At 48.6% G+C, this 23,854-nt stretch overlaps 2 protein-coding genes across 2 annotated transcripts in view; one reads left to right on the forward strand and one right to left on the reverse strand.

Moving 5' to 3' along the window:
* The window catches only part of LOC138491262 (inositol polyphosphate-5-phosphatase A-like), a 705,879-nt gene that overhangs the window by 12,921 nt on the left and 669,104 nt on the right, over positions 1–23,854 (reverse strand). The window lies entirely within an intron of this gene.
* Positions 21,782–23,854, forward strand: part of NKX6-3 (NK6 homeobox 3) — an 87,393-nt gene continuing 85,320 nt past the window's right edge. Inside the window, exon 1 of the mRNA XM_069617679.1 lies at positions 21,782–22,163. Within this exon, the coding sequence (XP_069473780.1) occupies positions 21,782–22,163 (382 nt within the window). The remainder of the gene's footprint in view (positions 22,164–23,854) is intronic.

Genomic DNA, 23,854 nt, shown 5'->3' on the forward strand with positions numbered 1-23,854 from the left:
TGTTGGCTCCCAGGACACGAATAGCACCTCATTGATAGCAAGGTCTGGAATGCAACTCTTCCCCCGTATGTAGCTCGCTTCCAAGAACAGAAGCACTGTGTTCTGTTCAACAACTGAAAGATGCCTCCGCACTTGCAAATTGCATATTGTTACTAGAATAGATATTTGAAGGTGTCATAATTGTCGAAAGTGTCCATCATCACACAGAGTTCAAAGAAACCCAATAAAGGGGGGTGTTAAACATGTCATAGCTGATTGTATGATATGCATTTTGTATATAGGTAGCTGATGTACGTAATTCACTCTCTTGCGTCCCTCGAGGTCTAGAGATACACATCGCAGGGCGTGAGACCGAGTTGGCCAACTGAGACTATTTGCTTTGCAATAAACCCTAGCTTTGGGAATACAACCTCATGTCTGGCGTATCTATCTTGTGTGGTGACTCGCCTTGTTTCCATAGACGTAAGGGACCCCTAGGGGCCCCTTTCATAGCGATTCCAACAGGCTATACCATGTCCCGCCACGACCGTGTTATAGGGAGAGGCGGGGGGTAGCATTTATTCTTAAAGATACCTAATCTACCTGGGCAGTCCAAAACCCAAACTTTGAAGGGGTGGAATCTGTGCACATTAAAATGCGTATGAACGCGGAATCGACAGTAAATTTTCTTCTTGTCTATCGCCCGCCCTCATCTACACGCAACTTTACTGCCTCCCTTTCTAATTACCTGCTTTCACTCCTTAAACCTAACACCCGGTTCATTCTCCTTGGAGACATGAACCACTGGCTAGGCCATAAAGATGACCCTTTGTCCGCAGAACTAGAGGAAACCCTCTTTGACTTAGGCTTTGAAAACCAAATTTACGAGCCTACCCATAAATCAGGCCATACTCTGGACTGGGTTGCTTCAGTCAACACTCCCTGTCATGACATCCAAATTAAACATTGTCCTTGGTCGGACCATTCATTTGTTCACTTCTCCATAAGGGTCCCTTTCCCAGTTAAACCCAAACTTCATAAGCCCAACTTCATTATTACGCGCAACTTCAAACACATCACTGAGGACAAAATTGGACCTCTTCTTAACTCTGCAACTAACTTTCTGGAACATACCACCTTATCAGATATGTCCTCCACTCTTACGGCTAACCTAGCCTCCATTTCTCAGTCCTTAGCTCCTGCCAAGTCTAGAAAGTCGCTTGGCCCCAACAGAAGTAATTCTTGGTTTAGCAAGGACCTTCAAAAGTCCAAATCGGCCACGGCCAAGCTTTTTCATCAATGGAAAGCCAATCCCAACCTCCTCACTCTAGATGCATATAAATCCTCGGCCAAGGCCTATAGATCCGAACTCACGGCCGCAAAAAAGATTTACCATAACACTCAGATACTTTATGCTAAGTCTGACAACAAAGAACTGTTTAGGATTGTGTGGGAGCGAGGGGCCAATGGGCCCCTCTCTACCATCACTTCTCAGTACAAAACTCGGACCAAGTGCCTCTAGTGATGGGTACGCCCCTCGCCCTTATGCAATGTTAACTTTGGGTTACATTCGCGTAGATGGGACCACCAAGCAGGACACTGGGCATCTATTTTTTGTACTCCCTTTCGACTCCATCTTGGTAACCAGGCCTTACTGCGATAGTACAAAATGCATCTCTCCCTTTTGCCCGCCGCAGTAGCTCGGAGCACATGGGCCCCACCCTCGTCCCCACTCCAACTGGAAAACTCTGCAGCTCCATTCTCACGCTGAAGCCAGAGATGCTTGCAACAAATAATAAATGTAGCACATCCCTTTTCCTCTGAGATCACTGTCCTGCATGTGAACCAACATGAGCCAAGCACATAGCTCGTCCATCTCCACAAAAGTGTCCTTGCCCTCTTACCCTCGCCAGTTGAAACTTATTGCCATTCTAACCCTGTGTCTTTGCAAGGCATTCCTTTCATGTGCCAGACTGCCAACCATGTTATGAAGCCCACCCAACAGACCCCCAACTAACATTAGACCCCTGCTGCAGTATATCGTGCCCAATACTACCAGGTGCCACATACCTGAGATTCTTGTGAGACTAACCCTATAGTTCAATGACAGTATTATAGTGGTCAATGCCCATAAACCTGTACCTATATAACCCAAACGTTGTAGATGATATAAACTCTTGAGTGATTTGTACAATGACATGATACACTACTGAGGGTCTTTTGATCAACTATTATTTAGTGCATGCATTACTCAGAATGTGTTTTCTTAGCTTAGCTTAGATAGTGACCACCATGTTTCACAGCGACCTGACCTTCACCCATCCGGAGCACAGATGTCTGAGGTCAATCCTCCCGCCAACCAAGCAACCAACCCGGAGGAAGAGATGATGCCCACACCGAAGACACCACCCTGGCTGACCAATCCAGGTCAAACGTAGCATCGTATGTTAAAGATGTCAATGTACTATATAAATGTGTTGTAAACTTGATGTGGTCAGAGCGCTCTCAGAGATCTAGATAAACTTTTCCTTGAACTCTCGCAGCCTGCTCTTTTGTGCCTCATTCCCTGTCCAGGGAGTGTCTGTTTTATTCATTTTTACACGTAGAGTCAGGGAGGGCACAAACATTTGGTGACCGCCTGCAACGTGATCGGAGAGGTGCATCGAGGCCAGTAGCGAGATCCGGGATGCCCCCAGCAAAGCCATCGCCTCTGCGGCCGACCAGGCTGTGCGCACTACGAAGAAGGGTCAAGGGTTCCCGGTTGACGAATACCCGACTGAAAAGCTGCTCGCCGAGGCGGGCCACGGCTTGGTTGGGGTGCGAGCCTGGCTGGGGTCGGACTGCGAGCGGCGACCCTCGGGTCACCTGACTGAACACGTGAGTGCTGGTTGCAAAGGTTACGAAGGAAAGGTAAGGGGAAAATAGGGGAAACAGGTGGTAACAGGTAATAGGGAAGAGTAGGGCCTGTGTGAGTGATGATGAGGCTTTTCTGATCCGTCCTTTATAGCCATTAGGTTTTGTAAGAAGTGAAGAGAAAAAAGAGAAGTGGCATCCTAGCCCGAACGGGGTAGAAGGCAATGCCCCGAAGCATTGTCTCGTCCAGTGCAGAATAAATAAGTGAAGATACAGAGAAAATAGTAGGAGTCTTGTATATTGAATAGGCTCGGAGTAGTTATTTAGAACATTCTTTTTCTGGGTACGAAAGGATTCTTGGAAAAGAGTTAGAGGGTGTAAGAGGTGGGGAGTGAATGAGAAGAGTAGGCGAAACGGGAAAGGGGTGGAAAAAAGAGCAAACGGGGAGAAAACGCGCGCAGGCAGTGCATGTGCATGATAAGTGTTATATGTGCTTTTGCGTTCTGTCTATTTTTTTTCGTCAAGGATATCCAAGTACTGTGATTAATTTGTGGTTAAAATGGCAAAATATGCAAAAATGAACTGTTGAATTTGAACATGCAACAACTATAAGGTTAACGTTGAAAAGTGATTGATATATTTATCTTGATACATATATGTGCATACAAATTACAAGTAACTGAGAAGACTCGTGGTGTATTATCCAACTAGAAGGAAAAAATACTGGTGAAGAAGCGATTAAGGGGAAAGGAAGGTCGAAAGGTAAGTACAGACAAAGGGAGGAAAGGAAACACATCGTCATGGGGGGAATAACACCACTAGCACATATTTGTCAGCATCTTCCGTTATACAGTGAGAAAATACAAAAATACCACAACCAATGGTTGACGGAGATAAAAGGGGACAGTGTGACGCCAATTTGGCCAGAAGGTGAGTCATTCAACAAAAGAGTATTAGATTTAGTATCCACACACTTGTTAGCAAGGTATAAGGGGAAACAACTACAAAATAGAAGGGAAGTACTAGACTTGTGGCGAATGTCTGAAGAGGTTACGCCTACAGCAGAGGTAAATAAAGAAAAAACGAACGAAACACAGAAAACGCAGGAAGAGGTAAGCGGAACGCCAAAGGGCGAGTGCACTACCACTACAGCTGAAGGCAATACAACCAAAATATATCCTTTAATGTCAAAGCCAGCAGTAGGATACAGTGAGCCCCTGTACATACCAGCATGTCCCACTCCCGCACCCACCACCCTATGATAAAGGAGGTTTGTATGGCCCAACAAGCGCACCCCCCATGAATTTGCCACACTTAACTGGAGAATTAGACCGCCAGCTAGCGCATGCACAGATGGAAATAACACGGCTAAGAGCATTGTGCGATAGAGGCCAAATGCTGCCAGGGGGAGGAGAGGTGCCACTATTATCCATAGCAGATCTAACGCCAACATTGAACACAGCAGGGGAACTGGCGCAAGCGATCTCAGAGCCAGCGCGATCAGTATCGTCACAAGGAACACGCATACCACAAGGGCAAGAGAAAGAGTGGCGGTCAGGGGAGTTCCTGTTCCATCTAAATGACAAACCCGTGAGGATTATACGCCCACCCACCCCAGAAAGTGAGAGAGGAGAAGGATGTGAAGGGAACAATGAGCAAGGATCAGAAATAGAAGAGGTGTGGAGTGACTTAGACGAATGTGAAGAGGCAGCTGCCGAGACCGGGTCCCCACTGCCAAACCGCCGGTACCCAGATACACCATGCCACCACTATGGCAGGGTAGACTAAGACAGCGAGGGGGAAATATGATGGTAAGTAAAATAAAGAAAGGTGCGGTAAGTAAGGTAGGAAAGAAACGCAAGTTACAAATGCCATTGATACATAAAGGAGCAGTTAGGCCACACTACATTCCATGGGCTCAAATGGATAAAAACAACTTGTTAAAGGTCCTCCGACCACTATCGGGAGGGGCTGGGAAATGGATACATGCCTTTGAGAAAAACACAGCAGGAGTGCCGCTAGCGATAGGGGATGTGAAGAGCTTATTAGTGTTAGCAATTGGTGACCAAGCAGACGCAGTGTGGGAAAAGGCCGGATTCCCCGGAGTCACGATGAGTTGTGACCGCCACGATGGATCAGCGTTCAATAACGTTCGAGCACAAGTATGGGATGCATTGAGGCGCACGTTTCCTGATATTCCAGATTTACATTTAGTGATGCAGTGCACAATGGAGGAGAACGAGGATCCTATGCAATTCATACTGCGGGTGCAGGATTTATGGAGAAGCGAAACTGGCACGGCGTGGAACCAGTCCACCGCCTTGTTTTATTTTATCATTAAAAAGGGGCTCCCGAAGGAGGTGCATTGGACAAAATAGCTGGGATAGAAGCCAAGGGCTGGCCTGAAATACAGAGTATAATTGTGAACCACTGCAGGAGGATCAAAGAGAGAGAAAAGGAGATAGCACAAAAAAGGCTGGCAGACGAAGCGAAGCTGGTACAGAACAAATTAGTGAAGGTCGCTGCCGTCAACGCCAGCGCAGCCACAGACCGAGAAAACGAGGGGGACGAAGGAGCGGGACACAGACCAGCAACAATAGCGGCACTGCGGGCCACAGGAGGACAAGGGCAGTGGAACGGAGAAGAGCAATACGGTGGTCAACAGTGGCAATAAAGACCAGCAAGAGGAAGAGGTGGGTACCGTCGCCAGAGAGGGGGGTTTGGAGGTATAGGAAATTGAGGATTCGGTGGTCTGGGATTGAGAGGCGGACCACAAGGGTCATGCTGGAACTGTGGGAGATGGGGACACTACTCCAGAGATTGAGAATTCAGCCTTCAGGGTATTTCCAGGGGCAACAGCCCATGGAGAACGAACAAGGTTGGGGGTGCCCACACCCAGGTAGCCCCTATGGACTACCGATGGGAAGTGGGAGACAGAAAGACCAATGCTATAACGAACCTCAGGTGTAGCAAGGACAGCAACCACCACCACAACCTATGGCAAGACAAAATGCAGTGGGAAGCGCAAACAATAATTGCTATGCAACATCTGCAAATGGTGCGCCCGCACCATACCGTGGCGTGACCGTGATTGGAGACAATGTCTTCTCAGTGTCAGGGCAAGAAAGACATTCGGATTAAGACAGCCCACAGGGAACACTTGCGTGTTCAGTCCTATCCACCACCCTATGTGCAGAAGAGGAACCACTAGTGGGGGCAGAGATAGGAAATAAGCAGTTTATCTTTATGGTAGACTCAGGAGCGGAGAAATCATGTCTTATGGAAGGGTGGTTTCCGCTCTCTGGCAGGAAATTAGAGACGCAGGGGTTCTCTGGGGCTATTTTAAAAGTTCCTTACACTAAAGATCTTGATATGACGGTGGAGGGAAAAACTGTGCGCGTACCCTTACTGTATCACGAAGACGCGCCAATCAATTTGCTGGGGAGAGATTTGTTAAGCAAATTAAATATGACCATCTCGTTTACAGAACGAGGAATAGTGTGTTCAACACCAGGAGTATGCCCAGTACAAGCCATGTTGATGATCAGCACAGTAATGAGCGAAGTTGTGGTGCGAGGAATGCCCATTGATATAAGCATGTTTATTTATGGCATCAAGGTATTAGCACGAGCGGTGCCAGAGATAACGAGAAAAGAATGGAGAACACCATCAGATTTCATATTCCGCCCAATTGCACACACAGACGTCGTGCCAGGCACGATAATGTCCATAGACACCGAGGCAGTTCAAGTATCCAGCAAACGTATTGTGGTCATAGGACTGGACACGCATGGGTGCGAGTGCAGAACTGTGTTATGCATAGATCCAAACATAATGCTATGAGATATAACAGACGAGGAATTATTCACTGATGGTGAGAATGATGGAGAAATAATAATGGAAATAAGCATACCATGTGATATTATGATCCAGTACAGAGAGGTACATAACCCACTGATGGCTAGCATTAAGGCCCCCCTGACTATATTTGAGGAAGACATGGCAAAAGTAGCACCTGAAATTTGGACCACCTGACCCCACGATGTAGGACTACTGCATGAGGTGACAGCAATAAAAATAAAACTCAAGCCAGGTGCAATACTGCCGAGGGTGAAACAATATCCTATATCAAGAGAAGCAGGGGAGGGAATTAGGGAGACCATAAATGCACTCCTGAAACAAGGCATCACAGTGCCATCAAACTCCCCATGTAATACAGCGATTTTCCCGATCAAGCAAGCAAAAGGAGGGGCATGGAGGATGAACCAGGATCTCTGCCCACTCAATGACATCATTCAAAAAGAGTTCCCATTAGAGCCTAACCCGGCATCAATATTGTGCAGTGTGCCAAAAGAATCAACATGTTTCACTGTAATTGACTTGAAGAATGCTTTCTTCTCCATACCACTCGACCCAGGATCCCAGTACCTGACAGCGTTCACATTAGGGAACAACAGGTATGAACATCGCAGACTCCCGCAAGGGTATTGTGAAAGCCCCAGCATTTTTAACAGGGTGTTACGAGAAGACATTGGAAACATAGATGTAGAGAGCACCATCGTTCAGTACGTAGACGATTTACTCATCTGTAGCCATACAGAAGAAAAGTGCCGAGAAGACTCGATAGCACTACTGAATGTGCTAGCTACCAAGGGATACAAGGTAGACAAAGGGAAATTGCAATACTGTCTCACCGAGGTTGTATACCTCGGACAGCTAATATCAAAAGATGGAAAGTGAATACTCCCAGACAGAGCGGCTGCTATACGCAACATAATAATCCCAAAAACTGTGAAAGACATGCAAATGTTACTTGGCATTTTTAACTATTGCCGAGCATGGATCCTTGATTACGCGGCATACACACGCCCCTTACTACAAGCGTTAAAAGAGGCACAGAAAAATAGAGCAGCAATAAAATGGACGCAGGAAATGATAACACAGTATTTGAAATTAAAATACCTCATTGCTGGCGCCCCAGTCCTCGCGAACCCAGATTATGAGAGGGAATTTTTCTTGTTTTCACACTGCAATGGGACACTGATGACAGCAGTACTGACACAGAAAACATCACTAGGTCACAAACCATTGGCTTACTACAGTGGGACACTAGATCCAGTAATGCAAGGCCATTTCACGTGCGAACAGGCTCTCGCAGCTGTGGCCTTCACGATTGAAAAGAGCGCCACCATTGTCATGGGATGTTCGGTAACGCTATATGCGGAGCATTCCCTGTTCGCCATCCTTGAGCGATCAAAATCAACACTAACGACACAAAGAGCAACAGCATATGAAGTAATAATTTCAAGCCCCAACGTACACGTTGTGAGGTGCAAAACAGTGAACCCAGCAACATTTATTACAGAGCCATGCACGACAGATGACATACAGGAACACGATTGTGCCACATATGAGGGGGAAGGTGATGACATCCCGAAAGCAAGCAAAAATGCCCTACAGGAGGGAGAAATATATTTCATAGATGGGTCAGTATCAATAAACCCCGAAACAGGGGAAAAACAGGTCGGAATGGCGGTAGTGCGCATGGAGGAAGATGACTATGAGATAATTGTACAAAAGCGCCTCCCATCCCATAACTCAGCACAGGCAGCCGAACTAACTGCCCTGATTGAAGCACTGCACACAGCCAAGGGCTGTGCAGTGACAATATACTCAGACTCAGCTTATGCAACTACCACAGTGCACTCAGGGTTGTCACGGTGGCGTAGAAGGGGATTCAGGAGGGCAGACGGTTCTCCAGTACAGCATGCAACATTGTTAAATGAGCTAATAAATGCATTAGCAGTACCATCAGTAGTGCCAGTGGTGAAATGCCAAGCCCATACCAACAACACAGATGCAATCTCATTTGGGAACGCGGCAGCCGACACAGCAGCGAAGGAGGCCTCGTATTTCAATGTGACACCAACACTCGAATGCATTGTAAAAGCAACCACCACTGATCCACAAGAAGAAGCATACAATAATACCCCAATAGCGCAGATAATAGAATTACAAAGACGAGCACCACAAGAGGAGCAAGAACTATGGAGCAAACGGGGATGTAAACAATCAGCCACAGATCTCATTTGGAGACAGGAGACAACAGGAAAGGTTGTAATGACCATAGAGTTACTAGAAATAGCATTCCAACAGCTGCATTTCCCCAGCCATGTAGCAAAGCAACACATTGGCGCAGACATCCAGGAACACTGGGTTGTCCCCAATTTGCAAGAGCACCTGTCGAAATTCATTGTAGAATGTATAACGTGCCAAACATATAATTCAGGAATGACATTAAGAACACTGCGCGGTACCCTTCCCCGACCAACAGGACCATTTAGAGAGCTCCACATAGACTATGCTAATATGGGAGAGCGGTGTAATGGAGCAAGATATTTGATTGTGGTGGTGTGCCCCTTTTCAAGATGGGTGGAAGCGGGCCCATGTCCCCAACCAGACGCAAAGTGTGTGGCCAAGTTCCTTGTGCAGGAGGTGTTTTCACGATGGGGAATATGCGATGTGATTAGATCAGACAACGGTACGCACTTTGTGAATGACCTCTTTAAGGGAGTGACATCACTCTTGGGGGTAAAACACAACCTATGCTCAATTTATCATCCAATGGCGAATGGGGTGGTAGAAAAGATCAACGGATTATTAAAGAGTAAGTTATCTAAGCTGTGTAACACATTGAAGAAAAACTGGATGTATTGCTTGCCCCTAGAACTGTTCCAACTCAGGACGCAACCATGTAAAAACCACCATCTAAGCCCCCACGAAATTGTGACTGGGAGGCGAATACACACGCCAGTATCCCCGATTAGAAGAGCATCAGATGCGCATAGAGCTGCCACAATGCTGGGGGAAGAGTTCAAGGAATACCTGACCCAGTTAACACGCGCAGCACGCAGCATAGCGCGACAAATAGAACCACCTTTTTACTGAAAATGTGGTGACGGATACTACCACGGCGGCCACAGACAGTTCAAGTGGGCCACTAATGCCAGGAGCACATGTGTACGTCCGCAGCTTTGTGAGGAGGTGGGATTCACCCAGGTTTCATGGCCCTTATGAGGTCCTCTATAGTACACCCACCGCGGTGAAGGTAAAAGGATTGGAGTATTGGGAGCACTTATCAGATGTGAGGAGGGCACACGATAGTACAATCCTCCAGGAGGAGCAATATGGTGCCACTGGTACCACAAATGAGGCTGAAAACAAATAACAAAATTGTCAGTAAAGAGAATATGCAGAGATAAAAGTTATGATGTGTATTTTGTTCTGCACGACTTATCTCCTCCTTCCTTCTTTTCTATGTTTTCCTCCTCTCCTCCTTTAATTGATCGAAATATTCTCCATACACCTCAACTATCTCTCCCTCTCTATCTCCCACCTTCGTTCCGATTACTATCTCTATAGCAAAAGTACATGTGCAATAAAGTAAAAGAACAAACATGACTAAAATGATGATTAAAACATGAAGTTGACAAAGAATGTAAATACATGTATATATTGTGGTGACTTAACAGATTTATATCACCCCCTCCAGGTGAAAAATGGCCCAACGACCTACAATCGCAGAGAACAAATTAATGCTAGATAGTGATAGGGATGCCATTAGGGCTAAAAGGTTCAGTAACGTTGAATGTGTTTTGAAATGTGCTGTGATTTTGATGTCAGTAATGTTGTTTTTCTCAGCTTGGTATTATACCCTTTTATCTTTTGTTAATGTCATGCAAAGGGGAGGAAGCGGGGCTAACATGATACAAGAAGGATCGCAAATGATATGGACTGGGGTAAAGACTATATGGAAAGAGTCACATGAGATTAATGTCAACAAAACAGATGTGATGCAACCCTCAGAATACATCACTGTAGGATCAACAAGTGTGTCAGTATTACGTTTCAATATAAATATGAGTAATGCTTATGGATACAACGAATATGATGGAGATTATTATTGGCCAAATGATTTAATTAACACTAGTGCCAATTTACAGACAACCACACACGCTACCTCACCCAACATTGTTGCTACTGATGATGATACACATGCATATTGAATAGCAATGATACAACCTGGGCTGGAATGTTTCCAATACACTACAAAAGGGTGAAAAACTATATGCAGGGAGGGAGGAGGGGGAGGAAAAGGGGGGCGGGAGGGCAAAGATACGACATCTATCAAGACCTGAATTTAGACGAAATAGAAGATCCCTGCCACCCTGATCAATCAAATAAATGGTATTCCGACATGAGTGCCACGGCGAAGCAAGCAACAAATGAAAGCTGCTACGTCTGTTCACTCATTCCGCACGCATCGGGAACACCGAAAATGTTAGTACTGCAGGAAGTGCCCTTGTCGGAGGCCCAATGTTTAATTCATCTGGTTTTATGCAGAATAAAAAGCATGTTCCAAGCACACACCGTCACATTGAAAAAACTGGAGAATGAGAAAACGTGCAGAAGCAGACGCCAAGGAGTAATTTGCCTCAAAGAACCATTTCTTGTCATTAAGGGGACGCGATATGCAGAAAACAAGTGGCACGAAGAAACAATTGAATGCAAAGCAGAAGCACTTTGAGGCCTATCAAATGACACTTTCCAATGGATAAAAGAGGTATGTGACCCCATCTGGTCACAACATGTCACAAAGCTAACATGGGTCACAGCGTTAGAAAAACCTATCAAAATACAAAAAGAAGTGCCACATGAACTGTGTTTCCCTGGGGAAGGAAAAGTGAACATGGGGGAGACAAGGAGATGTAACAAAACGGTAATCATACCCGGCATGAAGAAAGGCACAGCTGCACTAATGGATATGTATTGGGTTTGCGGCAAACAAGCTTACCTGCACCTCCCTGGATCGTGGAAAGGAACTTGTGCTCTAGCCACCCTCCACACAGCCCTGATGGTAATACCAGAAAGCCACATACAAGGGGCAGCAGAGCAATCGGCTGGCATATCGGCAGCAGAGCAATCGGCTGGCATATCGGCAGCAGGGCAATTGGCTGAACCATCGACAGCGCCCTAACTAATAAGAACAGAAGCTCCAGCATATGAACTATTGTCAGAATATGAACTAAAGAAAAGATTGACACGAAGTAAAAGATCCTCCAATTACATTACATTTACATTTCACCCGAATCATCGAAACTCCTTGCTGAGATCCCGCAGAAATACAAGCTCTTTTCATCAGCAGAGTGTTACGCTCACCTGGCTCCCACAGGGGCGACTGACTGGACTGGCCCTCCTAATCTTGTCTGCATGACCTGTAGAAGTATTCTCCTGCAAGTGGAGGGATGGATTTAGCCACCCGTGGATTCAAGTGATGGCACCCCCCACAGTCCTCCCAACTAATCACATCCGAAGTGCCCTCTCAGCAATCTCACCTTATATACTTGAAAGATGAGCTCTCCATCCTGCATTGATTGCAGGGGCGTGTTGATGCCAGTTACTTCACTGGTTTGAAGGCGTGGGAGAGTTCTGGAGAGTATTGACTCTGAGGTTCCTGGCAAGGTCCAGTAAGTATCAAATACATAGAGTTCAATATGTCCGATGTTTCACTCTTGTCCCCCCTTCCTTCCTTGTCTTGCAGCTGAGATCGTGAGAAGATGCTCTCATGGCAGCTGGTGGAGCTCAGGTAAGAGTCTGTATTACCCGACGCTGTCCGGTAAATGTTGCACGTGTTTAACGTGTTGTTTTCTCACTCTTTGCAGGTGCGGCACATGAAGATGTGGAGAGTTATAGAATAATGCCTCCGATGGTAAGTCAGGTAAGTCTATGGTGATAAGAGTTATATTTGTTGGTTTTCTCGGCTCACTTTATTGTTTTCTTTTGTCCCCCGGGTGCCGGAGTTCAGCGAAGAAATGGTGGAGGCTGCACCGAATCGAAAGATGCTGCGAGGACTGGTGAGTATGGCACGGCACTGCAGCTGGAGATACGATGCGTACAGAAATGATGTTCTTTCCAGGTCCGGAGGCCAGATGGATCCGGAATCAGGTGAGGAATTCGAAAAACAGTTTGTTTTCTAACCTTGTCCTTTTCTCTCCTCTTTGTTTTAGGAACTCCAGATTCGAGGCGGGCGTGGTAGAAGACTGGATGCAGACTGCAGGCACTGTGAGCGTTACGCTGCTGGATGCAGAATAACGCGAAGCGTGTCCTGTTGTTCGGGCGTGGTTTAAATAGCCTCCAAAGTAGTTCCAGGTAAGAAGTTCCCTAGAACCACGTCCGAGTAAAAAAAAATCCCTGTAATAAAATAGTCCCATCCAGGCCTCACATTGGCTTGGACTCACTAGCAGCATGGTCTGCATCAGGTAAGTAAAGTCTATGAGCCTGGCACCTATGGCGCCAGGACTGATTTCTATGATGAGCCTGGCGCCTAAGGTGCCAGGACTTAACCCAAACAGCCCCCAGCCGGGGCTGTTGGTGTTTTAATAAGTGTCTGGATGCCTGCTCCCGGAGCTGATGGGCTTGGTCCTGATGCCCGGGGGTAGGCATCATGACACAGAGACATTATTTGCCTCACTTCTTGTCCCGGGACTGCAAGCACGAGCGAACGCCAAATGGTTGCAGATAGTGCACTGGGAGCTCATTCAACTGGCTAACGACACAGAAGAGGGGTTCAACGTGATAAAAATAGAGCTCTGCGCGCTGCGCCTAATGGCAATGCAAAACAGATATGTCCTAGATCTCCTCACTGCGATGGACGGCGGTGTTTGCCGAAAAATTGGGGGGGCATGTTGCACATTCGTGCCAACTGAAGATGCTGATAACGGGACACTCTCCCATGTGATAACAGCAGTGCACAATGTAGGGGAGAGAATGAGAGCGGAAGGAGGAGCAGAAGAAAGCACATGGTTCGACAATTTGTTCAGCTGGATACCATCATGGGTAAATGTGGCAATGAAAATACTGAACCCCATCATCGTCTTTGTGCTCCTGTTCTTTTGTGCGTGCCAACTGGGACTACGGTGTTGTGAAAAAAGCATGCCAACCTCAGCTATGATGATGGTAACAATGGACCGACCGACAATGGTAGCTACCATGATAGATGCACAAATGCAAACAGGGGAGTACACTACACCACAATACAGGATGACTGCAATTTACAGGCAACATGGGGATATAGTTGATCATTTGCATCATACAACGATTAAAGGACCAAGGGAGCTGCAATGGTACCAAGAAGTATGGGTAGATCTAGATGGGGATGGAGGTATTTACTTAATGTGTACACCAGATGAATATGCCAGAAGAGGAAATAGCTTAAGAAGCGTATACAGAGCATGGATGCCCATAAAAGGAACCCCTGCGTGGGACGAGGCTGTGGCAGAGGCTGAGTACTACCGAAGGGAGAATGAAAAGAATAAAAAGTAGAAGTATTCGTTACTTTAGATGTAACGAAAGGGGGGAATGTGTGGGAGCGAGGGGCCAATGTGCCCCTCTCTACCATCACTTCTCAGTACAAAACTCGGACCAAGTGCCTCTAGTGGTGGGTACGCCCCTCGCCCTTATGCAATGTTAACTTTGGGTTACATTCGCGTAGATGGGACCACCAAGCAGGACACAGGGCATCCATTTTTTGTACCCCCTTTCGACTACATCTTGGTAACCAGGCCTCACTGCGATAGTACAAAATGCATCTCTCCCTTTTGCCCGCCGCAGTAGCTCGGAGCACATGGCCCCCATCCTCGTCCCCACTCCAACTGGAAAACTCTGCAGCTCCATTCTCACGCTGAAGCCAGAGCTGCTTGCAACAAATAATAAATGTAACACATCCCTTTTCCTCTGAGATCACTGTCCTACATGTGAACGAACATGAGCCAAGCACATAGCTCGTCCATCTCCACAAGTGTGTCCTTGCCCTCTTACCCTCGCCAGTTGAAACTTATTGCCATTCTAACCCTGTGTCTTTGCAAGGCATTCCTTTCATGTGCCAGACTGCCAACCATGCTATGAAGCCCACCCAACAGACCCCCAACTAACATTAGACCCCTGCTGCAGTATATTGTGCCCAATACTAACAAGTGCCACATACCTGAGATTCTTGTGAGACTAACCCTATAGTTCAATGACAGTATTATAGTGGTCAAGGCCCATAAACCTGTGACCTGTTTAACCCAAATCTTGTAGATGATATAAACTCTTGAGTGATTTGTACAATGACATGATACACTACTGAGGGTCTTTTGATCAACTATTATTTAGTGCATGCATTACTCAGAATGTATTTTCTTAGCTTAGCTTAGATAGTGACCACCATGTTTCACAGCGACCTGACATTCACCCATTAGGAGCACAGATGTCTAATGTCAATCCTCCCGCCAACCAAGCAACCAACCCGGAGGAAGAGATGATGCCCACACCTAAGACACCACCCCGGCTGACAAATCCAGGTCGAACGTAGCATCATGTGTTAAAGATGTCAATGTACTATATAAATGTGTTGTAACCTTGATGTGGTCAGAGCGCTCTCAGAGATCTAGATAAACTTTTCCTTGAACTCTCGCAGCCTGCTCTTTTGTGCCTTATTCCCTGTCCAGGGAGTGTCTGTTTTATTCATTTTTACACGTAGAGTCAGGGAGGGCACAAACAGGATTTTAAAAGACACTGAATCAACTCCTGAGCCATTGGGACAACTCCCATCACCAGACAACTCATGGTGTCAACAAATCCAGAACGGCATGCACAATAAACTTCTCGGCATTGGAGCCGACATTATTCAGAAGCAAGCCGTCAACCCGGAATTGGTACTTGATAAACCATTTATTAAAAATCCCGCAATCACTGAATTTAATTTTCACTCAGTCTCGGAAGTTGAATTAAAATCTACCATCGAACAACTTAAGCCTACTAAATGTAAAAGTGATCCCTGCTCCCCTCTAATCATAAAATCTTGCCCTCCCTCGCTGTTAAAAGCTATTTGTATCTTTGTTAATGCCTCCTTACAAGATGGCTGTATCCCAGATAACATTAAAACCACCTGGATCACCCCTATTCTCAAGAAACCTGGATTCGCCCCTGACAACCCACTTAATTATCGACAAATCACTAAGACGCAATTTATTTTGAAGATTCTTGATTGAGTGGCTTACTCACAAATAGCCACCCATCTGAACCAGCACAACATCCTAAATATCTACCAGTCAGGTTTTAGGCAGGGATATGGAACTAAGACCTCCCTGTTGATTCTCAAGTCACGTTTACTTGCTAATACGGATAAAGGTCTGGCAACTCTTCTCGTGTCCCTGGATTTATCTGCGTATTTGACTTGGTCGACCACCCCATATTAGTTGCTAAAATGGCCGAGGTGGCCAATTTCTCCCCTTCCGCTGCATCATGGATTAACTTCTTTTTGGCCATTAGACAAACTAGAGCCTGCATCGGGCAGTATGAGGCGGACCCAATTCCGGTTCTCTTTGGGGTCCCGCAGGGCACCAGTACTTCTCCCTGCCTCTACAATATCTATACAGCTCCCTTCTTTAAGAAGCTTGAAGAAGAAGGCATTTCATTCTCTAACTACGCTGATGGCACCCAGGTATTAGTAAAACTATTGGGTGTTTATTCTCAGGATGAACTTGAGCTCAACAGAATGTTCTCCCTCATAGAAAATTGGATGATGGCCAACAACCTTGCATTAAACAAAAGCAAAACTGGGCTCATGATTGTGGGCAATACAAACTACCTTGCCAAACTGGATCCTTTGTTCAAATCATTTAGGTTGGGTCTAGTTGACATTTCTCCCCAACACAAATAAAGAATATTAGGCGTCATCTTGGACCAGTCCCTTAAAATGAGAGCTCACGTTAGCAGTGTCATCTCCTCATCGACTTACTATGTAAAACTCCTGTCCCACCTGAGACCCTTCATCTCGCAGGCAAATGCCGAGACCATAGCAAGAGCCATAGTTGGGGCAAAGATCGACTATTGCGGCAGCCTTCTGGCCGGTTTAGGAAAAACCGACCTTAACAGACTTCAAGTAGTCCAGAACGGTGCGGTCTGTGTCATTGAGGGCCTGGCACGGTGTGACCATGTCTTGGACTCTCGTCGCACCCTACACTGGCTACCGATCGAAGCCCGGGTCAGATTCAGACTCCTCACAATTGCCTTTAAGTGTAAACTTGGCACAATGCCCAAATATCTACTTGATCAAATCCGAGACAAATCTAATCCCAGGGCTCTTAGATCCAGCAACCAGAACCTGCTATCTTTACCACGTTGCAAACTCAAGAAGGTGGAGAAGGGGGCATTTTTCAGTGTAGCCCCTAAACTCTGGAACCTGCTTCGTCAGCAATCGTCGGTTACCTCTTTTAAGAAGTATCTCAAGACTTATCTTTTCTACTAAACGAACCTTCTTGCATACATATTGCTGACCTGGCTTCTCCATTCCATTTGCTTTGATATTCTCCCGTCCTTGATCCTTCGTTCCTCTCTTTAGGTTTTATGTCTTGTTTTTTGTCTTGTTCATCAGCCCTCACGCCATAGAGTTCAAGGAAGCGCACTATAAATTGAATAAAGTAAAGTAAAAAAGTAAAAGGCAGAGGTCATTTTGGTGCTCCGTTCTGGACTTGCAGGGGTTGGGCCCATCTAATTCTGCAGCTTGCAGTCGCTCCACAGCCCTTTCTAGCCATGTCTCAACAAAATGGTTCACTGAAGGGCAGGGCCAAAAATTGCACTCTGGGGGATAGGGGGAGAGGGGTGGCTGGAAATTGAGAGTGAAGGGTTGCAGATCCAGGGTCTTTCCTTAGGTTTAGCCCAGGCAATCCCAAATGATAAAAGATCTGGCTGCTTCTTGGGCAGAAGCCCAGGGAGTACCTATGTGCGACATATGTCGAGCTGCATCCTGGTCCGATCGCAACACACTTATTAAGCACTAGTGCTTGAATTTGCATAGAAAGGGGCTGGTGCTTTTGGGACTGCGGTTTTGAGTGCAGGGTTACCCTCAATTATGTATGATTATAATAAATGGGTGATGGTGATGCGTATGGTAACGGTGGTCTAAGTGGTTATTTGGGCCCTTACCTCACATTGAGTCTGTATACATCATAAGTAAGTACTGGGACAAGGAGGGACATGGCAGTAATGCTTGGGTTACTTGCATGTGTTCGTCATTACTCCTAGTCCTGCTCTCCCTTGTCACAGTACTTATGCCCCACCTCGCCTGCCCGGCCTGGCTGGAATGGGCGAAACGAGGGGTGATTGACTGAAGCATGCCAGAGCATGGAGGGTATGTACCCTTGGTTGAAGAGGTGGGTCGTGGATAAAAAGGGTAAACATAGAAGAAGGGTTACTGAAATGGCGATAGATTACCACACAAGTAACGACTATGCTCGGAAGAATAGGACGAGGTGTAATGAAGATAACTGGTAAGTAATCGGAGAATTCCAGCTCCTTGTTGGCTGCAGTGCATGCCCCCGGGAATAAATGTTGGCTGGTGGTCAGCTGGAGCACACGCTGCTTAATCAATGATAGAAGGATATGCTGACAGTGGCTTGGGGGACAGATGTCTGGAACATGTAATGGCTCATCCTTGAGGTGGGTAGATAGCCACTCAGCGTCTGAAGCCGGCCGTTTCGTGTTTGATTCGAGTTCCTGTCAGCTCGCTGTCATCGAGACGGCAGGTTAGCATATTGCTGAGAACGCAAAGTTTATCTACCTTGGAAGCGCCGAGCGAGTTCATGAATAATAATAACAAACAAGCTTGGACTGGCCTATTGGGCAACAGGGTAATGCTTGAACCGAAAATGCAAAATGCTAGTGTGGCCCAGTTTTTACTTTATCAAAGTAATTAAGCCATTGTGGGCCAGTTTGATGAGTTACTTCACTATGCGGCTAATGGTTTTGACCAGTGCTGCTGGATACATATTCTTTAAATTGCACAATGTGCATCACATTTTAATTTTTAAAAACTCCCCCTTGGGAACTATTCAAACAGTCTGCCACAAAAAGGAAAGAATTGCCATTTGCAACCGTGGCCCACTTTTTCATTGGTGCCCGAGACAATTGTATGTCCCAGTTCGACCCTGATAACAACACACAGCAGTTTTATATGAAATGGACACCTGAGGGTTACAATCTAAAAGTCACAGGTGAAAGGTCAAGTTACTTTTCTACATGGTGCAAAAGGTGCCTTGCAAGGCTGACCATTACTGTGATGCAATCACAATAAGGAGCGTGCGTCGTGAGGGGAGTTTAGGAAGTGAATTACACGCCCCAACCAAGTGAGCGGGGCATGGGGGAATAACCTGGGGCCTTGCGGTGAAGCCACCATCTTGTCTGCAGCAAGATCAGGTGAACTCTAAAGGTCGCCTTTCGCTGTTTTCAAATCGGCCAGTTGCAGCCCTTTTAAAAAAGAAGCCAAAGTTGTGGCATCTGTGTGCCTTTTCCGTGTACACGCCCGCGTGTTTCGGTGTCGCAGGTGGTATGGAGCAAGCACGTACGGCACGCTGTCTGCAACGTGGCAGAGCAGGGCGGAGAGCAAGCTGGCTCGTCTCCCGGAACAATAAACTCCGGGCATGAGCTTTGTGTGTCCTGTACCCGGAAGTGAATCCCGCACTTCCTCGTGCTGCGACACAGTTATGCATTTTTGGCACCAAGTGAGAAGACGAATTGAGCAATCACTCAATAAACCGATTAACCAATTAATCAAAAACAGGCAGTTTATCTTGTGGTGCATAAAGAGATTCGAAGAGATTTGGCACTCGAGGCCGTTCTATAAGAAAACTAGACCCGCCAGTCCGCATAGCACTCACCCCTGCTTCTGTGCGTTCAATCTTGGGCTGCTGCTCCCCCATGGCTCAGGAGGTCCCCCACACAGCTGGTCCCAAATTAGAAGCTGGTCTATGCTGAAAGCTAGGTCTGAAACGAACGCCCAATGAGAAAGCGCTCTGAAGCTGCCATTGACTGCATGACTGCCCATGCACAGAAACCACGAATACATAGATTTTAAAAGAAGGGTTTTATTTTATCATGATTGTTGCAGGCTCCCCTGGAGACCCCACTGCATGCATGACAACGGTGATGGGTGAGGAAGGGGACACATTGCAAAGGAGACATCGGCCTCCCCAACCCTCCCTCCACACAACACACACTGGACAAGTATGAATGTGCTGCTAACCTATCAATCCACCATTAATCTGATATCAGCCAATATGTGGCGCACCCTGCGCACACAGCCAAGGAGGCGCGCCCTGGCCAATGGCAGAGCAACGTGCTAATGCACCTGTGCTTTATCAGAGCCGTCTGCAGCCCATCGGTTCAAACTTCAGCACGCGGCATCCAGACACAGAGGTACCACCGGGACAGCGCCAGGGAGGGGACCGAAGAGAGTTGTACCACCGGGCTCGACCAGACTGGGTTCCAGCGAGATCTGTATCCTTGGCCCGGGGCAGGCAGAGGACAGAAAAGAGCGGCAGCACTGAACCGGTACCAGGTGGGAGCCAGAGAGATAGAGACCAGTACTACGGGGCCAAGACCAGGTAGGGGCTAGGTGAACCGAACCATTGGCCAAAACCACACAGGGGCCCAAAAAGAACTGCACTACAGGGACAGGATCAAACCGTGGATGGAAGAAGTGTGTAAAACCAGGCCAAAAAAAGGCAAGGGTCTCCATACATGACTAGCTCAGGGCTGGACTAGGTGAAGAGGAACCCCGAACAGGCGGTGCCTACTACCCACCTACGGCATCACTTAGCTGGGGCCCAGAAAGAGAGAGCACAGGGAAACCACCAGGTGGGCGTTGGAGATCACACTGCAGTGACAACAGACGCAGAGGGTCCCCCACCATTCCTTCCACACCCCAAGGGAGGAGTCCAAGCCCCCAAGCAGTGCAGGCCCCAAAGCACATGGGCCCCCTTATTAAATGGATCCCCAACACTAGGACCTCCAACACAGGGTTTCCAATCCACCCGCATATACATCACCTGGTGAGGATCCCTCGCCCTGCTAATGCAGCACCAGCGACGAGGGAGACCTCAACACAGCGACCTTAGAAACAGGAACACCAACATTGCCTGTGCATCACTGGGGGCACACAGAGACCCGCCAGGGGGGGATTCAAGGTACAGGGTCTCAAACACAAGGTCAGCCAACACAAGATCCTCAACGAAAAGGCCTCCACTGCAGGAACAGCCAACACAAGAGAGCCCCTGCACAACAGGGTCCTCCACCTCTTACACAGATAACCCTTAAAAATACAGTGCAGAGAATGCGGCCAAGAAGGAAAACGAACACTCGGAAGTAGTTGAAGAACTATAACCCAGGAAGTGTACTGCAGCCTGGGGCGGTCCAACCCTCCACAGAACAGAACTCAAAGGCGTTGGACTACACGAGGAAGCACAAGACTGCCTAGGCAGCACGTGCGCATCAAAGACAAGGCAAGAGCACACGAGAAAACGCACAACTGACGCCCGAAACATCATCCGAGGGCACGGAGCTCAGTCATTTTGGATGAGGACTGCTGGGCGACATCTTACAGATCTGAGCTAGGGAACAACGCAGAGGTGGGCAACACTAAGAGATCTCTTGTGAACACGACAGAAGGCACCCACACCAAAAGGGACCTTTCCTTGCTTGAAAAAAAGCCACCTAATTGGGAACATTCCCTTTCAAGTGTGAACACTGGCCGTAGAACTGGAAACATCCAATTAAAGCCAGGCCTCAAACAGCAACGATGACTCTTCTGGGGGCATGGGCCGGCTTTCAGTGGGCACCCTGACCTTGCACTGGCCTGCAAATGTGCCTCTAAGGCCACTGTGTGGTGCCCAGAATCCACCTGACAGCTTGCCCGAGTGTGTGCCCCAGCTCTCGGCTCGGTTGGCATTGCCTCCCCTCCGGACACTCTAGGGAGTTGGACTTATTTCTAATTAAATCATCTCTGTGGTGTCGCGTCCAATGTGCCAGGAGGCCTTGGCTAGGGTGTGACGCAACGAGACCGTCGGGCACCATGGAGCCGGGCCTGCCGGGCACCTTCGTCTTGAACAACACCCAACTGGCCCAGTTCACCGAGATGAAGGCGCCAATGTGCCAGTACTCGGCGCACAACCCGTGCTGCAAGCTGAGCCCACAGGCCCTGAGCGCGCACCTGGCGTCGGGCACGCCGCACGGTATCAGCGACATCCTGGGCAGGCCCCTGCCCAGCGGGGGGCTGCTGCCCCCCTACCCCAGCGTGGCCAGCTTCGGGGGCCTGGGCGCGCAGGGCGGCTACTACGGGCCTCAGGCGGCAACCATGGCGAAGGGCGGCGGCGAGTATGCGGCCCGCGGACGGGCCTGCTGGGCCGACAGCAGGCAAGACTGGCGAGCAGCGGGGGGCCGGCAGTGCCCCAACGGTGAGTGACGGGGTGGGGGTGATGGGCAACGATGTGGGGAGCGGGTGAAGGGAGATAAAGGGGGGCTGGCGAGAGAGGAAGGAGGCTGAGCGCGAGCGGCGAAAAGAGGCACGTGGAGACTGAGCGTGTAAAGTGTGAGGGGGTAAAGTGCGAGGGGTGTAAGGAGGCAGACAGGTGCGAGGAGCGTAAGGAGGCAGAGTGTGACAGGAGGAAGGAGGCAACGTGTGAGGGAAGGAAGGAAGGAAGCGAAGGGCAGGCGGGGAGGCTAAGCGCGATCGGCGAAAGAGGCATACGGAGACTGAGGGCCCCTCAGTAAGGGGATAAAGTGCGAGGGGTGTAAGGAGGCAAACAGGTGCGAGGAGCGTAAGGAGGCAGAGAGTGACAGGAGGAAGGAGGCAAATTGTGAGGGAAGGAAGGAGGCGAAGGGCAGGGGGAGGCTAAGCGCGATCGGCGCAAGAGGCACACAGAGACTGACGGCCCCTCAGTAAGGGGGTAAAGTGCGAGGGGTGTAAGGAGGCAGAGTGTGACAGGAGGAAGGAGGCAAAGTGTGAGGGAAGGAAGGAAGCGAAGGGCAGGCGGGGAGGCTAAGTGCGATCGGCGAAAGAGGCATACGGAGACTGAGGGCCCCTCAGTAAGGAGGTAAAGTGCGAGGGGTGTAAGGAGGCAGACAGGTGCGAGGAGCGTAAGGAGGCAGAGAGTGACAGGAGGAAGGAGGCAAAGTGTGAGGGAAGGAAGGAGGCGAAGGGCAGGGGGAGGCTAAGCGCGATCGGCGCAAGAGGCATACGGAGACTGAGGGCCCCTCAGTAAGGAGGTAAAGTGCGAGGGGTGTAAGGAGGCAGACAGGTGCGAGGAGCGTAAGGAGGCAGAGTGTGACAGGAGGAAGGAGGCAAAGTGTGAGGGAAGGAAGGAAGGAAGCGAAGGGCAGGCGGGGAGGCTAAGCGCGATCGGCGAAAGAGGCACACAGAGACTGAGGGCCCCTCAGTAAGGGGATAAAGTGCGAGGGGTGTAAGGAGGCAGACAGGTGCGAGGAGCGTAAGGAGGCAGAGTGTGACAGGAGGAAGGAGGCAAAGTGTGAGGGAAGGAAGGAAGGAAGCGAAGGGCAGGCGGGGAGGCTAAGCGCGATCGGCGAAAGAGGCATACGGAGACTGAGGGCCCCTCAGTAAGGAGGTAAAGTGCGAGGGGTGTAAGGAGGCAGACAGGTGCGAGGAGCGTAAGGAGGCAGAGTGTGACAGGAGGAAGGAGGCAAAGTGTGAGGGATGGAAGGAAGGAAGCGAAGGGCAGGCGGGGAGGCTAAGCGCGATCGGCGAAAGAGGCACACAGAGACTGAGGGCCCCTCAGTAAGGGGGTAAAGTGCGAGGGGTGTAAGGAGGCAGACAGGTGCGAGGAGCGTAAGGAGGCAGAGTGTGACAGGAGGAAGGAGGCAAAGTGTGAGGGAAGGAAGGAAGGAAGCGAAGGGCAGGCGGGGAGGCTAAGCGCGATCGGCGAAAGAGGCATACGGAGACTGAGGGCCCCTCAGTAAGGAGGTAAAGTGCGAGGGGTGTAAGGAGGCAGACAGGTGCGAGGAGCGTAAGGAGGCAGAGTGTGACAGGAGGAAGGAGGCAAAGTGTGAGGGATGGAAGGAAGGAAGCGAAGGGCAGGCGGGGAGGCTAAGCGCGATCGGCGAAAGAGGCACACAGAGACTGAGGGCCCCT

This window comes from Ambystoma mexicanum, chromosome 10 (genome assembly GCF_040938575.1).
Source record: "Ambystoma mexicanum isolate Mex_15411 chromosome 10, UKY_AmexF1_1, whole genome shotgun sequence".
Lineage (NCBI taxonomy): Eukaryota > Metazoa > Chordata > Amphibia > Caudata > Ambystomatidae > Ambystoma > Ambystoma mexicanum.